This window comes from Onychostruthus taczanowskii, unplaced genomic scaffold (assembly GCF_017590055.1).
Source record: "Onychostruthus taczanowskii isolate IOZ18803 unplaced genomic scaffold, ASM1759005v1 scaffold9, whole genome shotgun sequence".
In the NCBI taxonomy this organism is placed as follows: Eukaryota; Metazoa; Chordata; class Aves; order Passeriformes; family Passeridae; genus Onychostruthus; species Onychostruthus taczanowskii.
The window spans coordinates 803,096-829,127 of record NW_024506993.1 but is presented as its reverse complement, the minus strand read 5'-3'; the positions used below and the strand labels follow the sequence as shown (position 1 = coordinate 829,127).

At 53.8% G+C, this 26,032-nt stretch overlaps 1 protein-coding gene across 1 annotated transcript in view; it reads left to right on the top strand.

Annotated features, from left to right (window-relative positions):
• The window catches only part of GRM7 (glutamate metabotropic receptor 7), a 192,438-nt gene that overhangs the window by 128,553 nt on the left and 37,853 nt on the right, over positions 1-26,032 (top strand). Inside the window, exons 6-8 of the mRNA XM_041425792.1 lie at positions 246-446; positions 4,284-4,423; positions 18,646-19,581. Coding sequence (XP_041281726.1) covers positions 246-446; positions 4,284-4,423; positions 18,646-19,581 — 1,277 coding nt within the window. The remainder of the gene's footprint in view (positions 1-245; positions 447-4,283; positions 4,424-18,645; positions 19,582-26,032) is intronic.

Genomic DNA, 26,032 nt, shown 5'->3' with positions numbered 1-26,032 from the left:
TGCCCAGAGCCGCTCCGGAGCTCCCCGCGGGCTCGGCATTCCCGGCGGTGATGGGGCAGGATTTGTTTCCTGGATTATGGCGAGAAGAGCCGGTGATGCCGTAGCAGTGACAGAGGTTTGGTCACGTTCTAATGAATAGCGTTGCAGCTCAGAACGTTTCGTGGTCCCGGCTGAAGGCGCAGCTCCCTCCGAGAGGCTCCGCTGGTGCCCGGGCTGTCCCTGAGTGTCGCCGTGTGTCCCCACAGGGCAGGAGCGCATCGGGAAGGACTCGCACTACGAGCAGGAGGGGAAGGTGCAGTTTGTGATCGACGCCGTGTACGCCATGGCCCACGCCCTGCACCACATGAACCGCGACCTGTGCGCCGACAGCGCCGGGCTGTGCCCCGAGATGGAGCACGCGGGGGGCAAGCGGCTGCTCAAGTACATCCGCAGCGTCAACTTCAACGGTGAGACACGGCCCCGTCCCCTAGTGACCCCCCTTGTCACCCACTGACATCCCTCGGTCACCTACTGACACCCCAGTGACCCACTGACACCCCCTGGTCACCTACGGACCCCCCTGTCACCTACTGGCCACCTGTGTCACCTACTGACATCCCTTGGTCACCTACTGTCCCCCCTTGGTCACCTACTGACCCAACCCTGTCCCCTGCTGACCCCCCTGTCCCCTGCTGACCCCCCTGTGACCTACTGACCCCCCCTGTCCCCTGCTGACCCCCATGGAGCTGGCCAGGGGTGCTCTGGGGCAGGTCCCTGCTCCCCGGGGCTCCAGGGGAGGTGGGGCAGTGGGAGCTCGGTGCAGCTGTGTGTGACAGGAGCAGCGTGGCCTGTTCTGCTGCTCTGTGTCCCCAGCCCCAGAGCTGGCCATTGTCCTGCTGGGGAGCAGCTGGGACCATGCTGCTTGTCCTGCCCTGGGCTGGGACCACCCTGCTGGCCCTGCTTTGGGGCCTTGCCCTCCTTGCAGAGGTGCTGCCGTCAATGCAGCCAGGCTGTGATGGGGAGGCTGGATGTGAGTGAGGAGCTCAGTGTGTATTTTGTGACCGTGTCCTGGAGGACAAAAGGCCCAAAATGTGGAAGATTTTAAACCTGAAGTGCTCGCACAGTGAAATTCTGGAAGTTTTGAAGTGCAGCTGTGTTTTGGCAGTGAAAAGCTGGAGATGCTGTTGATGGGAGCCCCTTGGGTGCCCAAAGTGGCATGAACGTGCCCTGGGTACCAAACACCCTGGCTGGTGACACCTGTGTAACTCCTGTCCTCCTCTCCATAATTCATTCCTCATCTTGCAGTGATTAAGAGATCGAAACCCTGCAAATTCAGTCAGATTGTGTCTGGGTTTGAGGGCTTCCTGCAGGTGTCAAGTGCCCTGTGTCTGTGTGGGGAGAAGGCAGCTCCTTTGTTGGGAACTGAATTAAATTGTCACAGCTCTGCATGAGCAAGAAGCTGCAGCCTGGAGACTGACACAGGTTCTGAACTGCTTAGTGGGCTCAGCAAAATCTGGGAAATCTTAACAGAAAGAAAATAAATCCTCAATGATCAAAACCCAGGGAAATTATGACATGTTTTAATGATTGGAAGATCAAGGGTTATTTCTGAAATGCCTGTTTCCTCTCTGCGATGAGGTTTTCATACATCACTTTTTATTAATTTCATTATGCCATGAAAGGAGCCTGAGCTGAGGCTGGAACGCTGCAGTGATGCAAACCAGGACTGACAGACCCTGCAGCCAGGTGGCACAGAAAGGGCTCCAGAGCCTCACCCAGGGTTAAGGAGGGCTGGCCCCTGCTGAGCAGAGCCTTGGCTGGAGCCCAATTACTGCAGCTTCAAAGGCAGGAGAGGGACACTTCTGCCTGCCCCTGCCCCGGGGTCAGCAGAGCTTCCCTCTCCCAGCTGCTCCGTGGATCCCAACCCTCCCCAGCCTGGCTGGCTTACTTCACACAGACCCTGCAAGCAGCGTTGGCTCCTGCCTGCCCCATCCAGGGCATGGGTGAGCTCTCTGCTGGGGCTGAGCCTTGGGGGTCTCTGCAGGGACCCCACAGTGCTGTGCTGCCCTGCTGGGGCTGTGCCTTGGGGGTCTCTGCTGGGGCTGTGCCTTGGGGGTCTCTGCAGGGACCCCACAGTGCTGTGCTGCCCTGCTGGGGCTGTGCCTTGGGGGTCTCTGCAGGGACCCCACAGTGCTCTGCTGCCCTGCTGGAGCCAGGGGCATCCCCAGTCCCTCTCAGTGGCTGTGCTGGGGGTTTGGGGTGCTGCTCCCCCGGAGGTGGCTGCAGTGAGTTCTTGGCTGTGTCCCCCAAGGGTTGTTCCCAGCACTGGCTTTGGGGTGGCTGTGGCGGTGGTGTCCATCCTCCATGGAAGGCAGCAGCCCTAGACCTTCCTGGGTGTGCCTGTTGCATTTTGGGAGCTCACCTGAGCTCCCACCGTTCCAGGTGTCCCTTTCTTGTGAGCTGTGACAAAGCTGAGCCTAACCCACCCTAAGCAGCCCTAAGAGTCGTGATCAGCCAAATCCCATTGAGCACTTTGCTGGCTTTGCTGAGGAGCCAAGGAATTACAGCCATTGCTTCTGATTGACTCTAAGTGTTTCCACTCCAATGTATTCTGGCTGCATGAATCTGTAATGACAATTAAATATCTGCCTGGTGCTCACAAGGATCCAGCGAGGAGAGATTTCAGTGGGAGATTTCTGTACCAGCCTTTGAACTGAATTTGTATCTGATCTCAGAGGATTGTAGGAGAGACAGGAAACAATTTACCAGGGCTAGAATGGAGACTATGCTAATTCACTCCTTCAAATATTTTTTTCACTCCCTGGAATTCAATGAAGAATGGGAATCATGAAGAAACCGATAATCTTAAAGTTCAATGCTACAACAGGAGAGATTTTTCATTGCTTTAGGGAAAAAAAGTTACGCAGGAGGAGGAAGCTTTGAATATAGATATGCTGGAGGATTGTCATAATCTTCAATCTTGACACAATATTACTCTACCCTCCCGAAACCTATTTTAATATGTCTGGAAATAAATGTCACCCTGGAAGGTTGTTCCTGGAGCTCTGAGGAAACGAGGCACTGCTCTGAGTTCTCCTCTTGGGAAGGTTCCCAGCCAGTGCTGTGGGGATTAAAATAAATGCAGGTGTCCTGCTGAGAGCTCACCTGAGGTCGGGCTCAGGGGTCAGGGCAGCACCAGGAAGGGCTGGGGCTCTCTCACCCTGCACTTGCCCGTGTTTGTCACTGGAGTACATGGTAAAGAAAGTTAATTCAGGGTAGGGTCCTGCTCTGGGTCTGCCCAGGACATTCCCGTGGGAGTGCCACAGAGCCCGGATAAGGGAGTGCACAGGGAGTGCTCTTCCTGAACAAGGGAGTGCACAAGGAATGCTCTTCCTGAATAAGGGAGTGCACAAGGAGTGCTCTTCCTGAACAAGGGAGTGCACAAGGAATGCTCTTCCCAGGAAAGGAAGTGCACAAGGAATGCTCTTCCTGAACAAGGGAGTGCACAAGGAATGCTCTTCCTGGATAAGGGAGTGCACAAGGAATGCTCTTCCTGAATAAGGGAGTGCACAAGGAATGCTCTTCCTGAATAAGGGAGTGCACAAGGAATGCTCTTCCCAGGAAAGGAAGTGCACAAGGAATGCTCTTCCTGAACAAGGGAGTGCATAAGGAGTGCTCTTCCCAAGGCTGCTCTGTCCTCTCCCAACTCCCATGACAGGAATGGAGAACATTGTGGAGGAGGATGCCAGTACCTATTTCTGGTATTTCCTATTTTAGTACCTATTTCTGGATGCTAATTTCCTATTTTAGTACCTACTTCTGGATGCTGGTCAAGACTCACCAGACCCGGGCTGGCTTCTGACACAGCATCTCTGGGAAGCAGCTGGGCCATTTTCTGGAGGGGGAAAGCAGCATTTAGGGGGTCATTCACAGCAGTGGTTTCACTGGAGGACTCCCTGAGGACAGGGAGATGGGAGGCAGGCTGCAGGGCAGGAAGAAAAGCCTCCTGTGTTTGTGGTGATGGGCAGAGCAGGGTGAGGCAAGGCTGACCTGGGCTGGCTGTGTTTGTTCCCAGGCAGCAGGGCAGGGCAGGGCAGGGATGGTGGGACTGTGGGGTTCCATCCCCATCTGTGGGATGGATCTGTGACAGGCTGGCTGGTGGCAGTGTCCTGAGGGTCTGCTCTGGGTGCTGTGGGATGGATGGCCTCGGCCTGGAACGTGTGTCCAGTGTGAAAGCTCATATGAAAGACTGGCTAAAGATTTGGTGCTGGCTGGTTGGATTTTGTCTTGTTTCCTTCCCCCAGGCAGTGCTGGCACTCCAGTGATGTTCAACAAGAACGGGGACGCCCCGGGGCGCTACGACATCTTCCAGTTCCACAGCAGCAACACCAGCACGCCCGGCTACCGCCTGGTGGGCCAGTGGACAGACGACCTGCAGCTCAACGTGAGTCCCCTGTGCTGGTAACACCATTGTGTGGAGACACGAGGCTTGACTCCATTTTCAGAAAGCTGGTTTATTATATTATGATATCTATTATATTAAAATACTGCATTAAAACTATACTAAAAGAACAGAGAGAAAAGATTGATCAGAAGGCTGCAAAGAACAAGAATAGAATGCAGAACAAAATCTTGTGACTCTCAGAGTCCGATGCAGCTGCGTCTGTGGTTGGCCATTAATCAGAAACAACCAACATGCACCAGTCCCAGCTGCACCTGTTGCATTGCACAGCAGCAGACAGTTATTGTTTGCATTTCTCTCCTGAGGCCCTCAGCTCCTCAGGAGGGAAAAATCCTAGCAAAGGATTTTTCATAAAATGTCATAGCTACACCCCTGCTCCCCTGGCCATGGGCACTCGGGGCCTCAGCCAGCAGGGATCTCTGCTGCTTCCTCACAGCCCCACAGTGCAGGTTTGGCACTTGTCTCCCTCTCCTCTGTCCTGCAGCTTCTCCCCGTAGCCAGAGAGCCAAAGCTCCTCAGACTAGCAGGGACACGAGGTGCTCATGCAAATTTTATTACTGCTGAGTGTCTGCAGGCCCTGGTTGCCAGCTGGGGAAATGAAGCTGTGATTTGGTGTAGTTTGAAACCGCTGGGCTTTCGCTTGCAGATGCTTTTTGGTTTTTCTGGTCTTTGGAAAGCTGGAACGAAATGTTTTCGGAGTGAGTCACTCTTCCAGTGGTGTTTTGAATCCGTGTGGGTGAGGTGCCCTTTCTGGGATGATGCCTAAAGGAAAACTGGCACACAGGAGCAGGTGCTCAAACACACTTTGATGTTTCCCAGAAAAATCCCCCAGCACCGGTGGGTGGCACAGCTGGAGAGCGTGTCAGCCTGAGCCCTCCGGGCCCGGCCTGGCCCTGCCCGGGCCCGGGATCCCTGCTGGCTTTGTGCACTGGGCCTCGGCTTCCCGGTGCCAGCCTCACCTCCTGCCTGGCTCCCTGGGGAGTTACCAGCACCCAGAGACACGGACTGCAGCTCCCCGGGGCCCTGCAGCCACACGGCCTGAGGAGGGTGGAGGTGCTCCTGGGTATCGGTGGGAGCAGCCTTTCCTCCCTCAGCCGGCCTTCCCTTCCCGGCCCAGGAGCGTCGGCAACCCTCGCTGTGCGGTGGCTGCTCTCTGCCTCTGCTGCCAGAGGGCCTCTGGGAGGGTGACAGGACAGGCTGTGTGACACAGAGGCGGCCAGGACACACTGGGGTGACCCAGAGGTGACCCCGGGGTGACACAGGAGGTGGCACAGGGGTGACCCAGGGGTAGCCCCACAGTGACCCAGGGGGTGGCACAGAAGGTGACCCAGGAAGTGACCCAGGGGTGACCCCACAGTGACCCCATGGTGGCACAGGAGGTGACCCAGGAGGTGACCCAGGAGGTGACCCCGGGGTGACATAGGGTGACCCCACAGTGACCCAGGGGTGCCCCCACAGTGACCCAGAGGTGACCACACAGTGACCCCACAGTGACCCCTGGGGTGACCCAGGAGGTGACCCCACGGTGACCCAGGGGTGACCCACAGTGACCCCACAGGGACCCCATGGTGACACAGGAGGTGGCACAGAAAGTGACCCAGAGGTGACCCCACAGTGACCCCACAGTGACCCAGGGGTGCCCCCACAGTGACCCAGGGGTGACCCAGAGGTGACCCCATAGTGACCCCTGGGGCGACACAGGAGGTGACACAGAAGGTGACCCAGGGATGACCCCATGGTGACCCAGGAGGTGACACAGAAGGTGACCCAGGGGGTGACCCCACAGTGACCCAGGGGTGACACAGAAGGTGGCCCAGGAGGTGACCCCAGGGTGACATAGGGTGACCCTACAGTGACCCAGAGGTGACCCCATGGTGACACAGGAGGTGGCACAGAAGGTGACCCCACAGTGGCCCAGGGGGTGCTCCAGCCCGGACTCTCTCTGGACCCAGTGTCACACACTGCACTTGGGGCTGGCCCTGTGGCCTGTGGGGACACTGGGGCTCCCCCAGCCCTCCGTGCCTGGGACACAGCCCTGGGCTGCCCTCAGGGGTCACAGCCGTGCCCTGGCATGGAACCAAAGGCCCCACACTTTCTATTTTTAATGTTCTCCTGGTTTTTGTTAAATCAAGGAAATGATGTGGGTCACCGAGGGTCCACTCTTGGAGGCTGATCACACACAGTATTTCACTCTCCTTGAATTTTGGCTCATTTTTATTTTCTGTGTTTGATTTGCTCTTTCAGTGCTTTTCGAATTTTGATGTTCTATATAAGGAAACCTCTATTAACTTGCAATTTACAGTTCTTTTAGCAAAAAATATTAATATTTTATTAAGCAAATCCTTCTTTATGTAAACTGCACATCCTGACCCATTAAAATTTAAAGCGAAATTAATGGAGCTTGATTTGTATTCCTGTTGTTGTGTTAAATGTTTCCATAAATAGACCTCTTTCCTCACCCTTGTAGCCTCATGGCCACAGGGTCATATCAGTAGTTGAGATTCTCTCCCTGACTTCCCTTCTAATCACTCAAGTGTCCCAGTTTCTCTCACAAATATGTATCTAAGAGAGTCCCTTTTGTATTATTGGATTATTTCTTACAATAATAAGGACAATTGTGGAGTCTAGAGAAGTCAAGGATTCCTGGAAATAACCAAAATAAATTCCATTAAATGCATCCCAGGGAAAGCTACCAGAGGATGTGATTTGTCCCCAGTAATTATTGCAGCAATAACTCTTCAGGGGATGTTTCCCCAGTTCTTATTTCTCAAATACATCACAAGAGGGGGGAGCCAGGGGTGCTGGGTGCTTTGAGGAGGGCAGCTCTGCCGTAGTGCTTTGTGTCCCAGGGGAATCCTGGTCACTCCTGGGTGTCTGCCTTTCCCTGGGAATGGGGAGAGCTCTGCACAGCCTCAAAGGTAAGGACCCAGCAGACCCAGGGACAGGAGGGCAGCAGCTGCAGGACACCAGCTAGGTGAGTCAGTATTTTCTTCTTTGTCGTCATCCTCATTCCAGGAAGGAGCAGAAATGTTTCACTGTGGATTCCTCTGGCAGGCTGCTGCTGTGCAGTCTCTTGTGGGTGCCTTCAACAAAGGTCATTTCCCATTCCTGGTACTTTTTGGGGCATGGTGGCCACAGGGTGGATTAATCTGGATTAATCTGGAGAGCTGAACCTGATCTTTGCATGTTAGATTGCAGAGTAACTTCTGTTTCAGTTTTCTCTCTCTTGCTTGTGTTAGCAGACAGACTGAGGAGAGCTGTAGCAACTTCCTTGGGACTCCTCAATTCTGCTCTGTGTTCTTATTGTTGATAAACCTGGCTTTGTGAATTACCTGGGGCTGTCTGGATCTCAGGTCACATAACAAAACATTTGATGACTTTTCACTGCATCAAACTTGGGACATCACAACTGATGTGAGGGCAGTGCCATCACCCTCTTTTCCTTTCCTGCTTGGCAGCAGTCAGCCCAAGCTTTGCCCAGCACCCAGTGCAGGGGCAGTGCCAGTTTTGGCTGTGTGTCAGGTGTCCATGCAAGGATGAAATGAGCAGATGTCTGATTTTAAAGGCCTTGGCCAGCATTCCATGCCAAGCACTGCAGTGCTGTGTTCTCCCTGCAGCAAGGGTGTGGAGCTGAGTGCCCACCCATCTCCCACCCTGGGGCAGGGAAGGCGAGGTCCCCTCCTCTCCTTGGTGAGGGCTGTGCCAGCTCTGCCCCCCTCCTCCCTGGCAGGCAGATTTGGGCTGCAGGGGTTGTGGTTCACATCCTGCTGCCCTGATTTCAGGCTCAGAGCTTGGCCAGCTGCATCCCTGCTGCAGCCCCGTGACCCCTGGGAGTGGGAGGAGAGGTACAGCTCATGCACTCAGGCTGGAGAGAGATGCTCTGGCACGGGAGGGCTGGGCTTTAACCCAGGCCTGGGGCTCTGGGGGGCTGCACCCGTGCCCCAGGGCAGCTGCAGCCTTACCAGAGCTGCTTGGACTGCCTGGAGCTTTGATGTTTCAAACCCAGAGGTGCTGCTGGTGAAGAGGAGCCAGTCTGCTCTGGGCAGGATGAGGAGTGTTGTGGAGCAGCTGGCTTTTGGCTGGTTTGCCTTTCCAATGGCTCCTTTCGGTTGTTCTTAGGCTGGGTTTTCCTTTGCACCCAAGGCTTGTGTGGTTCCAGCAGCAGGGAATGGGGAGGATGGCTGAGGGCAGCGTGGCCAGGAGACAGGTCCTGCCCCCACGTGGAGCTCCTTGTGCCTCTCTGTGGATCCCAGAGGAGGAATGAACCCCTCTGTGCCCTGCTGTGCCCCATCTCAGCTCGGGAGGTGTCCTTGCTCTGTGAGCTGTTAGTAGGGCAGCCTCTGGGGCTGCTGGAGAAGGGCACTGGAGGAATGTGAGGAGCTGCCTGAGCAGCTCCCATACGTTGCTGGCTCCTAAAAATGCAGCTTCTTATGCTTGGAGGTGCCTGACACAAACACAAACACATCTCTCCTGGAGGAACTGATGTGCCTGAAGGAGGAAGAAATGGATAGCTCCTAGAGGAAGCACAGGTTCTCCTGGGAAATTTGGTGATATTGCTTCTCTTTCTCCAGGCACAGTTAACTCAGCAGGTCCCAGGTTTGTTATGCTTCCCCATCTCATTCCCTGTGCAAGTATCCCAGAACTGTCAAAATCAATAGGTAAAGGAAACATTCCCTGTGAAATTGTTGTTTCCAGGTGTTGGCCTTGTGCTGAGGCTGCAGAGACCTGCCCGTGGACACGAGCTGCTCCTGGGATCCGTGGGGTGCTGGGATCTGCCTGGTGGGCTGGAGGTGCTGGCTGGACCCCACAGGGCAGCTCTGCCTGGGGAGGGCTCCTGGCCCTGTTCTGTGTGGGGGCACCCAGCCGAGCTGTGGGGTCCCTTTGTCCTTCCCCAGCTCCACACGGGCAGGACACTGCCCTGTCCTTCACCCTCACCTTGGGGCCCTGAGGGGCTGTGGGGTCACCTTGGCCATCCCTCCCCAGCTCCACACGGGCAGGACACTGCCCTGTCCTTCACCCTCACCTTGGGGCCCTGAGGGGCTGTGGGGTCACCTTGGCCATCCCCAGCTCCACACGGGCAGGACACTGCCCTGTCCTTCACCCTCACCTTGGGGCCCTGAGGGGCTGTGGGGTCACCTTGGCCATCCCTCCCCAGCTCCACACGGGCAGGACACTGCCCTGTCCTTCACCCTCACCTTGGGGCCCTGAGGGGCTGTGGGGTCACCTTGGCCATCCCCAGCTCCACACGGGCAGGACACTGCCCTGTCCTTCACCCTCACCTTGGGGCCCTGAGGGGCTGTGGGGTCACCTTGTCCCTCCCCAGCTCCACACTGGCAGGACACTGCCCTGTCCTTCACCCTCACCTTGGGGCCCTGAGGGGCTGTGGGGTCACCTTGGCCATCCCCAGCTCCACACGGGCAGGACACTGCCCTGTCCTTCATCCCACCTTGGGGCCCTGAGGTGCTTCCCTGAGAGCTGCTTATTTGCCACTGGGGAGAGCGATCTTCCTGGAGCCAGCTGACGTGGGGCTGTTTTTCAGTCTGATTGTCTAATTAATGCTGTAGTAAGGCCATTAGTGTCTGCACTGGGTGCACCATGTCGCGGGTTAATTGCAGCGTGTCTCCGCCGTGTTCCAGCTCTGTGCTGGCTCCTCACGGGGCACAGGGCACTCCCTGGGGCTCTGCAGCCCACCTTCAGCATGGCTGCAGGAGGAGAATCCTGCCTGGGCACGGACACACCTCGTCCTGTCCCTGTCACACCGTGGGGATTCCTCGCCGAGCATCGGGCAGGGCCCGCTGTGAGCTCAGATGAAGCTGAGCCTTCCCTCTCGTTGCTTGGCTTGCAGGCAGAACCAGGTACACATCAGAGATGCCTGAGGACACTGCATGCAGGGATAAAGGAGGGGAGCTGCCTTGTTTGCTGGGTGTGCCTGGGCCTGGAGCTCAGGGGAGTGGAGCAGAGGGGTTTGGGACAGGGCTGTGCCTCCCCAGAGCCTCACAGACCCCCAGGGCTGCTGCCAGTGCCTCCCCTTTTATTGATGTGCCCAGCAGCCAGGGACGTGTGGCTGCAGCCCTGCCAGAGTGCTTGGGAGATGGATGGGATTGACAATGAGCAGTGTGGTTCCATGGACACAGCTGTTCATGGACCCAGCTCCTCGATAGTGCCCTGGGCTCCTGGATAATTCCCTGCTCCCTGGGCAAGCAGCTGGGAGCTGCTCTTTGCCCTGGGGAGCAGAGTGTGAAATAAAGCCTTGCTTGGAATCAGGAACCTCCCTGTAGCTCAGGGTTTGGGGTGAGCTGGGGGTCAGTGCTGCCCCCGAGCAGGGGGAGCCTTTGCTGGCAGGACAGGAGCAGGGACAGGGACACCACGGTCACTGACACAGACAGGATGGAAATTCCACCCTGCAATCCTTTCTTCCCCACAGACAGAAGCACATTGAGTAACTCTGTAATCCTCTGCGCAATTTATGTGGAACCTGCTCACTTCAACACCTCCTGAATCTGTTTGGGCTCAGACTAATCAATTTACATGCCATAAACATCTCTGTTAGGGATTTTGGAAATAAATGTTATGAATAGTGAGCTGGTGAAGAGAGTAATTAACTGTCGAACCTGCTGGCAAGAGACCTGGCTGTACCTGCCTTTTTTGATAAAATATTCGAATTGGAATTGGATCCAAGCACCTCTTCAGTGATGTTTGCTGCTCAGGAATATTCTGCCAACAGATGGTATTTGTCTAAAATAACGTGTTCAAATTGATTTCTGTTCCTTGTTTTCTTGGGTTTGCTGCTGGGTTTTGGGTTTTTCCTTTGGAGCAGAATGTGTCCAGGGTAGGTGGAGTTTCTGGTTTTGGCACTGTGAGGGACACTCTGCATCTCCTGCTGCCCTGCTCCTGTCCCTGCAGGTGCCACAGCAGTGACACGTGGTGACAGTCCCAATCCCAGGCTGGGGTGTGTGCAGTGATGGGGATTGCTTCCCAGCGTTAATGCTGCTCCGTGCAGTCCTTGCAGAAGGAATTGCAGCCTGTGGCACAGCTCCTGGCTCTGTAACCCCAGGGAGGGGCTGAAGGGTGGCTGCATCCCTGGGCTCCAGAGCTGCTCCCAGGGCCACGCCGTGGTGCTGCAGTAATGGATGTTGTTTGTTTTGTTCCCTCGTTACATTCTGCAATCTCTCACTGCTCATGTCAGCCGTGACTGGCACAAACACCTTTAATTATCTGCACTTGCAGCATTAGCTCCCAGGCAGCGGAAGGGAATTTTTCACACCACTGGCCTGCTGAATGACCATATGCTGCTCGCTGCTGCTCCAGGAGGGAGGCGCTGGCTGAAAGCACCCAGGTCCTGCCCAAGCTGTGACTGCAGCTGGGCTGGGGAGGGCCTGGGGGTGACACCAGGGACTGTGGCGCCGCAGATGGGCTCGGTGCCCTTGGCTGCTGGAAGGGGATTCAGCAGACAGGGACGCAGGCTCAGAACAGCTGAAGGGAGCCCCCCGGGCCGGGCAGGAGCTGCAGCTCCCACAGCCAGGGCACGCTGTCCCTGCAGGTCTGTGCTGTACCACCACAGCAGGGCCATGGTTAAATGTCACCCCTCGCTCTGCAAAGCAGCTCGGGCTCAGCACTGAGGATGTGAAATGCCATTTTCTCTGTGGTACTGACCCTTGGCCCAGGCAGTAAGAGCAGGGTGAGAGCAGCAGCCAGGGCAGGTGAGGAGCTCCGCTCCACCAGCTCTGGCAGGGCAGAGCAGGTCTGGGGTCCTGCTGCAGCTCTGGGAGCATCCCAGGGGAAAGTGTTGTGGGGGTATAAACACTGAGGGGAAGCAGGCTGAGATGGACCACACGTGTGCTAAGGACAGGAGAAAGATGCAGTGTAAGGAGCTCATAAAAGCTATAATGGCAAAAAAAAAAATTATGTAGCAGAAGATGTGACTTGAGATTTTGCTTTGTCTTGTGTTGTTCCCTCCATGCCCACGAGCTGCAGGCAGACACACTCTGAGAATGAGTTATGTACGAAATGGGAGTTAACAAATAAATCACCTGGCCTTCGAAAGAGGTGCTGGTTCTGTGCCTACACACCCCTCTGTAAAGCCTTTTTGTGAGGCTAATGTGGTTTTGTCAGCAAATATATTCAAGAGCAAATGCTTTGTGGGATATTTTATGGCTAATGAACGTGTTTGGTTGCTTTTGGCAGGAGTAACAATGTCAGTTTGTGCGTTATTGAGGGTGCAATATTCTTTATTTAATATCTGAAAGCGGGAAGAGGCTCTTCAGTGGCAGATGTGCTTTGCTGTGTCTGGAGGAGTTCACCCAGCTGTGGAGAGCAGAGCAGCTCAGCTGTGCCCCAGAGCTGTCCTGCTGCCACAGTGCCAGGGGAACGTGGGAGCAGCACCCTCAGCAGCACTGGGCACTCAGTGCCAGCCCAGCAGGCAGCTCAGGCTCCCAGTCAGACCCACTGGCCCTTCAGCTGAGTTCTGCCCAGTGTTTCCATCCCTGTTCCCCTCATCCCAGCACTCCCTGGGGTCACCTCTGGGGCTCATCCCCAGGGGCATGCAGGTGGCAGCAGATGGTTCCTTTGTGTCTGTCCTTGCCCTGCCGAGGGAGGCTGGATGGAGAACATTCTGTTTGTCCCTGCACTCCCCACTGGAGGTGTGTGGGGCTGTGTGGGCAGTGCTGTGGGCAAGGGCCAGGCTCTGCAGGAGAGGAGAGTCCAGGAACTTCAGCACGATAATGACTGGCTCTGTGCCTCTGCATCAAAGGCACTTGTGTCTTTTCCCTGGCAGTGTGAGAGTGATTTCTGTCTGGGAGGAGTGCTCAGCAGTGTGGGGTTTGTGTCTGGAGAGGCCAGGGCACCCCGAGGCAGCTGTGCTGCTCCTTCTTTGGGGTCTCCTTTCTCACCTCTTGTTTGTCTGCTTGGGAGGAGATGAGTGCTGAACATCCCTGTCCCTGCGAGTGCTGAGAGCCTGGCACTCCCTGCCAGGCCTGGGCCACTCAGCAGGACTGCAGCTTTGGGGCTTCAGCTGCCCCAGCTTTAGTGGCAGATCAGGGGCTGGCACCTGCCAGTGGTGCCAGGAGTCTGGTGACAATTAACAGCAGCCACAGCTTGCTGCTTTGTCTCCATTTGTGTTGATCAAATTTGCGAGTGAACTCCTCCAGTAAACTGTATGAACAGCTCTGGGAACTCCTGGCTTAGAGCTGCTCCTGCAGGTCCCAAACATGACCCAGCTGTGTTTTGCAAAATGAAATTTTGGTCCCACACCGATGCCAGTGCCGAGGGTGGCGGAGCAGCAGTGATGACAGATGTGTCACGTCGTGCCTGTTTGCTTTAGGGAGGAGAGAGAAACGCCACCAAGGCTGATTGAAAGCTCTGCTCACATCAGGCCCATGTGAGGAGCAGTCCTCGGAGTTTCCAGCATTTTTAGCAAGGCACTGAGGTTCCTGGCAGGCCACATGCATTGAGTGGGCCAGAAATAATCTGTTTCAATGTCCTTGAATACTGATTTCTGAAGGACTCGCTGTGGCTGGCAGCAGGACTGTAAAATCAGAGGTAGAATGTGGAATTCAAGGTGTCCCCAGCTAATTGTTCACATGATGGACAACAATGGCCCCTAAAAACAGCTGCAAAGGGTCCTCAGTCTGCTCTGACACAACTTGAGGGGAAGCCTTTGTTTGCTCTGTTTTCCTGTTCTGTGTGGTTTTTGTTCCACCAAACTGAAGAGGTACATTCTGTGCAGATGCTGCTGGGGTGATTCCCACGGGAGGTCCTTCTTTTTGCTGGTTCATCCCACCTTTACCTGGCCAGGGGGTCTGGGGCTGGCTGAGCAGCAGCACCCAGCAGCTGCTGCCCAGTGCTCGTGGGGATTTCAGGGATTTCATGCTGCTTTAGCAGTGCCTGTGTTTGACTGACTGGGGAAGGGCTGCACAGCCTTCAGCTCCCTTTGCAAGAGCAGGTTTTGGCCTTTTCCTCCCCAAGATGCAGCTGGAAGGGGTGGGACAGGCTTTTCTCCTCCCTCAGCCCAGGCTGGGAGCTCGGGGTCCCACCTGCCCCCTGCAGGGTTTTTGCAGAGGGATTGCAGGATCCCCCCTGTGTGTGGGGAGAAAATTCCCTGCCCTGGGAGGCAGCTGCTGCCCTGGCAGTGTGCATTGCCACCAGCCATTCTTCATTTTCTGTGCTCATCTGCAGTTCTTTTAGGGCCCAATTGGCTGAGCACAACCTGAGCAGGATAATTTAATATTATTAGTATTATTAATATCACTGCTGCAATCTAATTAGGGCCTAAATGAGCTGGGTACTGAATTTCCCTCAGTATTTTGTATTTCTTTCATCCTCCTCCCCTGCCCTGTGTTGTTCTGCCTTGCACATGAGATGTGATGAGGAAATCACTGCCCATTGATGCTGAGGCTTCAGGAGGGGAAAACCAGCACCAAATAATGGGACTGGAAAATGCTGGTCCTTGAACCAGCTGGGGAATTAGGAGGATAAATAAATGCCAGCATTTCTGGGCTGGCAGGCACTCCAAGAGGAATGCTCTCCAAATGACACACACGAGCTTGCTTCCCTCTCCCCACTGCCCTTTCCAGACTGGGAGCTGTGTGTTGGCTTTGGCAGAAGCAGAACTTTTCCATAATCACAAATAACAGAGAAAATAAGAAGTTATTGGCTCATAAGAGATAAGCAAAGATAAAGGACTAATCCTTTCCTCAAACCTTAGGTAAGGTCAACTCATGGCTGTGCCATGAAAGACTCTGAAAAGGAGTTTTCAGGAGAAAAATGAGAATTCCTGGATCTGCTTCTGGATGGGCCATTGTCATCCAGGCTTGTTCTCCAGGGCTTGGGCTCCCCAGCTGTGGGGCACTGGGAGCACTTAGGGACTCGAGTCTGACTGCAGCTGCTGAGCTGCTCTGTGCCCTGCCTGGGGCTGTCCTGTCACCCTGCACAGAAAAATCCCTGCTGGGGCTGCCCTGGATCCCTGGCAGTGCCAAGGCCAGGCTGGACACTGGGGCTGGGACACCCTGGCACAGTGGGAGGTGTCCCTGCCATGGCAGGGGTGGCACTGGGTGGGCTTTGATGTCCAGACCAGTTTGGGATTCTGTGGTGATTCAGATTTTCCCTCATTCTAAGCCACTTTAGGATAAAAAGTTGCCTTGGATTAGCTCTGCTTTCAGAAGATAGTTTTGCCCTAACCAATCAATTTAAAGAGACAAGGACTGTGTGTTATAAATGCACATTTGGAGACACATGCTCTATTTTAATTAAAAAAAATATTATGCAGGGGCTGCAGGATGGATACTGAAGATGCATGGCCCACCCCCTTCCATTAGTGAGAAGACAACACAAAGCTGTAGGCAGATATAAAAGCATTAAAATAATTAATTTTCCATTTTATTGTGTGTCAACAGAAATGTATAATAATAAGCATTTTTGCAAAAACTGTGGATTAAGCATTTTTCTCTACATCAGTGGTGTGCTGGAAATGTCCTTGCTTTAATGTAGAACAAATGGCCCTTGGATCTCATTAAAGGTGGTGCTCTGAGTTCTCAGAGAACTCTCAGTGCTGCTGGGGCAGAGCAGTAGGCTGCTAAAAAAAAGGTGACAAATAACAAAAGACAAAGGAAGAGTAGAAATGAAAGGGAAGTAAAGGAGAGTTAAGAATTGTACTTGTGGGAGCACCAAAGAGCAGGTGGGAGAGAGCTCTGCCTCCTCCTGGGGTGACAGAGCAGGGCTGAGGGCAGCTCTGGGAGGAGCAGGGAGCACCCAGGGGCTGGGCTGGGACCGTGGTGGGGACCCCAGGGAGGGGATGGGATGATGGGATGGGATAATGGGATGATGGGATGGGATGGGATGGAGCAGTGTCAGTTCCCACAGCAGGCACAGGGACATGGCCCTTCCCAGAGCTCACGTGCTGCTGCTGCAGGAACAATCCTTCTGTTTCGAGGGGAGCTTTGGAGGCTCTGGGAATTCTGTGTTATCCTGCAGAGGTGTTAAGCCTGCCCTGCTCAGTGCAGGATTTGTTTGGCACAAGCCAGAACTGGTGGGGTTTTGCCCCCACCCCTTGCAGGCTCAGTGCTGGGCAAGGCTTCCCCAGCACTCCCTGCAGGCAGGGAAATGAAAAGGAGCTCCAGTGTGAGTGCAGCACCAGTCTGGGCCAGGCATGGAGCAGCTCTGCAGCCTCCCTGGCACTCTGGCTTATCATCACTGTTATCTCTTGAAGGGATTTCAGTTGATATTTTGCAGAAGACTCTGCTGAGGATGTGTTATTGACATATTCTTAGCTTAAAACCATTATCATGGCAAATCCCTGGATTTAGAAACTAATTACAAGACATTAATAGCTGAGCCTGAAGAGCTAAGTCATGCAAATATTGCTGTCTGCGAAGTGGAATATACACAAATATAGTCTGAAGTGCTGAGTTAGGAGCTGCAGTCTGGAGGTGGCAATAAATCTGAGCCCAGTCCTCGCCGCTGGGTTCTGTGTGTCCGTGAAATTAATGGCACCATCATTATGAAAGTGGGATCAGGAACGTGGCTATTTTCTTCCCTGAGTAGGTTAATTACCACTAATGTAATTATTTTTGTACTGATTTTTATTTTAATCAAACATTGCACGAAACAATTAAGTTCAGAACAAATGGCTTATTATGGAAATGTTTGTGGCAGAGGGAGGCAAAGCAACAATGTTTGAATTATCCACAGATATTGAGTTACTTTATTCATTAAAATGAACAATTACATTAGGCCTTATGAGACAGACTAAGCATTTCTTGTTAATGTTTGTTCCATAGTGAACATAATGAGAATATATATTGTGAGTGGATCCAGTCCCTCTTCTGGAGGCATTCGGGATGGGGGATGTGTGGGAGCAGGAGAACATCCCCCCCAGAGCTGCCAGGGCTGCAGGCAGGGGCTCCTGGTGTCCCTGGGCACAGAGCTGCCAAGGGTGCAGCTCAGGCTGTGACACTGTTGGCTCGCTCTGGGTGCAATGTCTGGCTGCCTCTGGCAGTGCTCGTGGGCTGGGAAGAATAAATTCCCTTACCCTGGACTGAAATTCAAGGTTCTACATTAAAACCCCCGGGTTTTCTGTTAGTTGCAAGAGCACTGACCTAAGGAAAAACAGCTGCAATGTTGTTTTTAATGACACTCACTCACATCTATCCAGGGGATCAGGTTTGATGTTTGGAAAGGACACACACACACACAGAGCAGCTGCTGGAGCCACTGAGGTGCTGCTGGGCTGGTAACTGGTGCTGGCAATGCCAGGGCCTTCCCAGGCTTCCAGTCTGGACTGTTTCACTGGGGCTCCAATGCCAAACCTTCCTTGCTCTTGGAAGCTGGTCAGTGGCTTTAGTCAGGCAGAGCTGGAAATGATTTGTGAGCCCCGTTTTCCACAGTACTTGGGAGCCTTTGTTGCCTGCCTTGGAGTTCAGGATTCTCCAGACTGCAGAGTAAGTGAGACTTTCCATGTATTTAATGTAATCATTTATCATTTGCATTCCCAGAAGCACATGTGGCATTTCAAAAGCTGAATGTGACTTTGAAATGAAATATTATCTAATTATTGCATTTTTCAGTGATGACCATTTTCTTTGTCCTTCATATTTCTCACCTGGCTCATATAGCAGACCTTCCCCCGTTCTCACTGATCCCATGCCCTACAGAAAACATTCCCCCCTCATTTCAAATCTTCCTTGGTCAGTAGCACTTCCAGGAAAGGAGATCTCTGCTCTGTCTCGGTAAGAAGCCCCAAGGTTTGTGGGAAGCAGCCTTGCAAGTGTAAGTCCTGCCTTCCCTCGAGGTTTGCAGTGTTGTTACTGATCTCATGAAAGAACAGCTTTTCACTCCCGTGGTTTATCTGGGCTTGGATGTCATTCCACCAGACTTAACGAGAAATGGTAATGAGAAATGGAGGCAGTGAGCACAGCTAGGGGCCAGAGCCCCACACAGAGGCACCGGGGTGTGGTTCCAGGACTCTGCCCATGGGAAGTTGATCCACTTGGGGTTTGTGTTTTGGGGCTCCCCTGAGCCCCCTCCCTTCATTCCCAGCTCACGTCTGTGGCTGCCAGCCCTAACCCCCAGCCTGTTGTGTCCCTGTCCCACAGACTGAGGAGATGCAGTGGGGCAGGGACGTGTGTTCTGTGCCCCCTCGGTGTGCAGCCAGCCCTAAGCCAGGCCTAAGCCAGGCCTAACCCCGAGCCTGTTTGTGTCCTGTCCCACAGATCGAGGAGATGCAGTGGGGAGGGGGGGTGCGTGCCGTGCCCCCCTCGGTGTGCAGCCAGCCGTGCCGGCCGGGCGAGAGGAAGAAGATGGTGAAGGGCATGCCGTGCTGCTGGCACTGCGAGCTGTGTGACGGCTACCAGTACCAGGCCGACGAGGTCACCTGCCTGCTGTGCTCCTACAACGAGCGGCCCAACGAGAACCGCACCGGCTGCCGCTCCATCCCCATCATCAAGCTGGAGTGGCACTCGCCCTGGGCCGTCATTCCCGTCTTCCTGGCCATGCTGGGCATCATCGCCACCATCTTCGTCATGGCCACCTTCATCCGCTACAACGACACGCCGATCGTGCGGGCCTCGGGCCGGGAGCTCAGCTACGTGCTGCTGACCGGCATCTTCCTGTGCTACATCATCACCTTCCTGATGATCGCCAAGCCCGACGTGGCCGTCTGCTCCTTCCGCAGGATCTTCCTGGGGCTGGGCATGTGCATCAGCTACGCGGCGCTGCTGACCAAGACCAACCGCATCTACCGCATCTTCGAGCAGGGCAAGAAGTCGGTGACGGCGCCGCGGCTGATCAGCCCCACCTCGCAGCTGGCCATCACCTCCAGCTTGATATCGGTGCAGCTGCTGGGGGTCTTCATTTGGTTTGCAGTTGACCCGCCCAACATCATCATAGATTATGATGAGCAGAAAACTATGAACCCCGACCAGGCCAGAGGAGTTCTCAAGTGTGACATTACGGATCTACAAATCATTTGTTCCTTGGGTTATAGCATTCTGCTCATGGTGACGTGCACTGTGTATGCCATCAAGACTCGGGGGGTCCCAGAGAATTTTAATGAAGCCAAACCCATTGGATTCACTATGTACACTACCTGTATAGTATGGCTTGCCTTCATTCCAATATTTTTTGGCACTGCCCAGTCAGCCGAAAAGGTAGGTGAGAGTGCACCCAGGATTCACTGTGGTTGTAGCCACGTGCTGGTGGTCAGCTGTCCGTGGATTTCCAGCTGAGCTCTCCAGTCAGCTCATTCCTCACTCACGGGCAATCTGTGGCACTGTTTGCCTTCCCCGTTTAGCTCGTGGGCCATCCATTTTAAAAACCGGCAAATGATCAATAGCAATCACGTTAGCCATTAGTTTTATTGTTGCATCTATTTCAATTGTTTCTTTACAGTAGGATAAGTGGGAATTAGCTGTCATATTACCCACAAAGAGGCATCTCCTAACTAAATCATTTTGAATACAAGATGTAAGCAAGAGAACTGTCAAAAAAATACTCAGGTGGGCCCCTGTGCCTCTGGACCTGAGCCCTGAGGGCAGTGTGGAGTCTGATGAGTGCTGTGCTCACAGAACAGCCCCAGGACACGTTTACACCACGGTGTAAAGGGCCTGTCCTGAGCTCCCGTGGCTGAGCCCAGTGGCTCCAGCTGATGCTCCACGATGCAGATTCACTTTCACTTCTCCCTGGAGAAAAGCTGTCCTTTCAGAGGGATTTGGCAAACACCCCCAAGCCCAGTATTTAGAGGGCAGTGGCGATACTGGGCTGTCCTGACCTGCTGTCAGTCTGGTTTACCCCTCCACCCCAGCCCAGCCTGGAAGAAGCTGCTGCCACAGCCTTACCTGTGGTGTGCCCTGGATCCAGGCATCCTCACCTGCCTCAAATGCTCCCAGCCCCTGCATGGATGTGGCAGCACATCCATCTGTTGTCCCCAGAGCCTGACCCCGCACTTCTCGTGGGACCTTTGGCTTCGTGGTCCTTTTTCCTCCTCTGTTTCCAATTCTGCGTTTGTTCTGGAGCACAGCACTGGGGCAGGCCCAGGGCTGTGGATGGCTTACTGTGTTTGTAAGGGGTGAGCAGATTTCAGAGCCCAGCTGGAGCTGTCCCTTCCAGGAGGCACAGGTCACCTCCAGCTGTGGAGGTGCAGCTGCAGGAGCACACCCGGGCCTTGGGACAGCTCCTGCTGAGGCTCCAGGGCTCTCCCCTGCTCAGGGGCTGCTCAGAGCTTCGTTCTCTCCAGCTCAGGAGGCTGCAGGGATTTGCAGGTGTTTGGCCTGAGCTTTGGCCTCAGGGGAGGAGGGGATCACCCAGGAGGGAGTTTGATGAGAGGGGATCACTCAGGATCAGAGGCAGGAACAGAGTTTATGGAGAGGTTCCCACAGATCCTCTCACCTCTGCACCGGGCTGTCCAGAGCCACTGCATCCCAGAGGGAATTCATTTCAGCCGGAAAGGAGACCTGCCAAGGCTCACAAACACTTCAAACGCCTCTGCTCTCCCTGTTGAGGTGAGATAAGGAGAGCAGCAGCTGGGAGTGCAGCGGGGTCTGTTTGTACCTGCTCTGACACCGGGAGGGCTGAGCAGCTCCTGCCTGGCGGTGGGGCTGCAGGGGACGGAGGTGAAGTGCTTGGAGTCATTGTCTGCAGAGATTTATTAAAGCACAAAAGGTCCAAAGGCTCTGCCAGCACTCAGGGCTGTGCAGCAGCAGAAGCCTGAGGTTTCCACGTGCTCCTGGGGCTGAGCTAAACCTGGGCTCTGGGAGCCTGGGTCCTCATATAGCCTGTGCAGGACAGCAGAAGGGAGGATAATGATGATGATGATGATGATGATGATGATGATGATGAGCTTGATCTCACCCAGAGCACAGAGGGTGGGACAGGGCAGGGCAAGCAGCCCTCGGTGTGCTGTGCTCCATCCTGGGGACATTGGGGATGTTGGGGACGTTGGGGACAGAGACAGCAGGGGCTGCTCTCTGCTGCTGAGGCTCATCCCCATTCCTTGGGCTGGAAGCTGCTGGAAGCTCCAGCAAAGCCCCCAGTGGGACCCCTGTGCAGGGGCTGTGTGTGGAGGGCCCCAGGTGCTGTCCCTGTGTCCCTGTCCCTGTGTCCCTGTGCTCCTCCTGGGGCTTTCCCCCTCTGCCCTGTCCTGTCCAGAGCTGTGCTGCAGGAGCTTTGCTGCTTTTCCTCCTTTCCTGGCACTCCTTTTGGGTGGGGGTGCAGGGACTGTGCTTTTTGGTGCTTGCCGCTGATTTCCAGTCAGATATTTCCTCTGGAAAATATTGTGCCTTAGCTTAGCCACACACGTCTGTGCTGAAATGGAAATTGCACCTGCTGAAAAATCTCATGCAGCACGATCTCTAAAACTGAGGAATGGGGTTATATATAACACTGGGGGTTTCAGTGGATGGATTTATTTTATTTTATCGATAAACACAAGCATAATGTTCTTTGGTGGAAGGCATATTGTAAACACCTGCCTTGTTCAGGGTACGGAATAACACCTCCAACAAAAAAACCACCAAACCCCTAGCAATGTGCTGCAGGTAATTCATAAAAGGTGAATAATTCAAGCAGGAGCTGTTGCAGCAGGTGGAGGGAGGAGGGGCGGTGTGAGGAAGGCCAGAAATCCGAGTTTCTCCAGGATGGAGATGAGCCATGAGGAGCAGGGGAGGTGACACGTGGCAAAAGCAGATTTCAGACCTTTTAGCAGCTTGAGGTCACCCAACTGTTTGTTTGTCCACATCAGGAACGGAGAGAACGCGTGGCTGGTTGCGCATAGGGCTCAGCTGTGATTTATGGCCTTTGTTGGGATGCAGCACGTGGATCCCAGGGATGTGCTCATCCTTCCCCTGGGGTTCCATGGCTGGCACTCAGAGCTCCTGCTCCCTGCCTGCCTCTGTGCAGCTCTGGGGGCTGTGTTCTCCTGTAGCCTGAAATGCTGGGACAGCTTGGAGGAGCAGGACAGCCCTGGGGCAGTCCCTGCTCAGAAAGGTCCTTCCAAGGTCCTTCATTCAGTGTGTGCTTCATGGAAAGGCACTGTGCCTTTCAGCTGAAGGAGGGGACATTTAGACTGCATATCTGGAAGGAATCCACCCTGTGAGGGTGGGGAGGCCCAGGGTGCCCAGAGAAGCTGAATATTCCCCCCAAATCTCATTTTCTCAGACTGTGTCATTGGGCTGATGGAGACAGAGGTGTCATTGTTATGTTTTCACGTTTCATAGAGGTTCTGCTGCCTCAGAGCTCTGATTGCTTTTATTTAGTAATTGTGCTAAGATTAAACAAACACACTGCTGGATGTGTTTGCCAGCCAGTGAGAGCTGTCAGTGTGCTCCTGAAATACCTCCTGCCAGGGGGATTCTTCTCCTGAACGATCTTCAGGGCTTTTTTCAAGTTAAAAAGCTCTAATTGTGCCTTTGAGTGAGGGGTGACTATTGTTCAGCCAGTGTGGTTGTCCTGCTTGGGAGATTTATTGCAGTGATGAGAAACAGGGAAAAGTTGAAATAGGGAAAAGAGCTGTCACCTTCCATCAGCTTATTTTAGCATAACTTTCAGTTGTAAACTGTTGGGGTTTTTTTGGGGGGCGGGTTGTAGGTTTTGTAATGAAATTTGGAGTCCCTAATCCCATCAGCTCTTCCACCTTCCTTCTTGTTTCTCTATTTTTTTATTTGTATTTTGTGCCCTTTTTATTCAAATCAATGAGCAGGGCAAGTCAGGCATATTTGGCAGCAACACTTTTCCTTATTGTGTTGAGTGTTCCATAAATACTGTAATTTGAAGGCACATGCAAAATGGGTCCTTGTTCAGATTAAATAATGTCACATTAGCACAGGAGCACTTCAGTCTCTGTTCTATTTTTTGGTGGAACTAAGTTACCCTTCAATTCTCTGTAACACAAATACCAATTAGCCAGGTAGGACACACTTTTATTTTCTCCCTTGGGAAGGCTTGGGCTGATAGTTGCTATAGCAACTCTACATATGTGGATTTGGGAGTTATGAGGAATTTAATGCAACATTTGTTGGAGTTTCACACCGTGGGATTGTGGAGGAAACCAGGCTTTGAGGCTCCCAGGGAATGTGCCTGGGTCTGCCATGGTTTGGGGCTCTCACAGGGACACTGTGGATTACAGCTTTTGTTCCAATTATTTTATCATTTTTGTTTAAAGGAGGATTCTGATAGCAGGAATTTCTCATTGATGCACTTTCACTTCACCCACCACTTCATTATCTGCATGTTCAGATGCTGAAGTTCTTCATTTCACCCAGCCTGGACTGTATCCCTGAGAACACCCTGGAATTCAGGGATCTGGCATGACAATTGTCCTGAGTCAAGGCTGAACTGAGGAGCAGCTTCACCTCATTGCACTCCGACCTCCAGGCTGAGGAGAGGAGAGGTCTGGAGAGCCTCAAAGCACAGGGTATTCCAGAAATTCCATTTTTGTGGAGTACTGGAGTTCCACATTTTAACTGAGGAGAAATTAGGTGGTCTCTGAAATCCAGAAGTGAAATACTCAGTGGAATTTTTGGAAGGCTGATGACCTTCACTACAAAAGTGATCCTGGCCTAGGTTTTTATCAGCTTATATAACAACACTGCTGAAGAGTGTATAAAAACCCTTGTGAAAACCTTTGAGTGTCTGTAGGGTTTCAATTCTAATTTCTGTAGGACTGAACAAAAATTTTAAGCACAGCTCCTGGGTAAAGTTCTCTGTGAGATTTCCTTCATTGCCTCCTGCATTCATTGTCCTCCCCAACGGGAAGGGAGGCTGTGACCAGTCAGAGCCCAGCCAGATTAAAATCTTTTTAAGGTGCCCCTGCCAATGGTTTAACCCCAAGCAGGAGCTCAGGATTTCCATCTGTGCTGTTGAAGTGCTGCAGGAATCCCAGGTCCTGGAGCTGTTATCTCTGTTTTCCTGATTTCCTCTCCCTGGTGCTCTGGAGGGAGCTCTGTTCCCTGGACAGACACTCACAGACCCAGCACCCCCTGGCTAGGGCTGGGTTATGGCCTCTGAGGCTCCTGGGGGAGAGAACACCCCAGGAAATACAGAATATTCCTGGCTGGGCTGGTTCCCAGTGCTCACCAGGAGCTCTGCCACAGCTCCCTCTGCCACCAGGGCTGCAAAAGAGAAAGAAAAATGGCAAACTTGGTGCCTGAACTTGGGCATCTGTGGGTCCCACAGCTCACACTCAGGTGCAGCAGAGAGAAGGGGCTTGGCACTGGAGTTGGACGGGACAGGGATGGCTGGGGAAGGAGCCTCTGCTCCTCAAGTGGTGTCCTGGAAAAAAAAGGCGTTTTGGGAATAAACAGATCACCCAGAGTGCTGTGTTCCCAAGCCAGGGCTCTCCTGGGAAGGGGATTCCTGCCTTTGCTTGGTCCTGGCAGGGGATGTCCCCCCAGGCACCTGCCCGAGGTGCAAGGGGAGGCTGCAGGGCCACTGGGGACCAGGTCTGTGCCTGTCTGCAGTCAAGGCAGGTATTTAAAGGCAGGGAAGAGCACACGTGCACCCTCGGAGTGAAATGGGGGCTGATTGGAGTAATTAGATCCTCCTCAGAAGGCCATAAATTAACGGTGATTATGATTCTTGGAAGAACAGAAGCAGAAGGCACACGTAACGGCGGCTCTGCTTTATCACATTTGCTGCATTGTAATGCTCCTTTAATGTTAATATGTACTTTTGTAGTAAAATCTAATTGCAAACACTGAGCAGGCAGAGCCCAAGGCCACAATCGTGTTCTACATAATTACCTGGCGGGGGGGCTCCCCAGCCAGCAGTGCCACCAGCAGAGGCAGGTAGAGCTGGCCCAGGAGTGCAGGGAGGGCAGAGCTGGCAGGTGAGGAGCCCCCAGCCCAGGGGGTGAAATGTTTGGCCACTGGAGCAGCTCTCTTTGCCAGGGAGCAGCAGCGCCACGCTGGGCTTTGCTGCTGTCTCACGGGGCCCACTCAGGCAGAAGTGGCTTCACTCCTGTCCCCACGGGGCTGCTGTGTCACCAGGGACCCTTTGAAGCCTCTGAGTGGCTGCTTTGATGTCTGAGGTTGGCAGTGAGGGATCTCTTTGCTGTGCTAGTTCCAGCCTTTTCCATTCCCGGCTGTGCTGAGGAGACAGAAAAAGGAAATTATCTGGAAGATGGGAACATAAATGGAACCCAGAAAGGAGAGGGCATTACAGAGGTGGAAATCAGAGAATGTCCTGAGCCTTAAGGGACCCACAGGCATCATCCAGCCCAGCCCTGCCCTGCACACACACCCCAAATCCCACCCTGGGCATCCCTGGAGCGCTGCCCAAAGGCTCCTGGAGCTCTGGGGCTGTGCCCATTCCCTGGGCAGTGCCAGCACCCTCTGGGGATGAACCTTTCCCAAAATCCAGCCTGAGCCTCCCTCCATGGCAGCTCGACCCAGCTCCTGCTCAGGCTTCTCTGTCTCCACTGTGACCCGCTCACCACGAGCCCCAGATCTGGGCAGTCTGTGTTCGACTGGAACAGCAGATTTGGGAACATTTTGGGGCTTTCCCACCCGTGAGCCTGGCTGTGGCAGAGGCACTTGCCCGTGGCTCAGCATCGCCAGCTCGGGGCAGCCACAGTTGGTGGCAGGAAAGGACAAGTGGGGAGGGAAG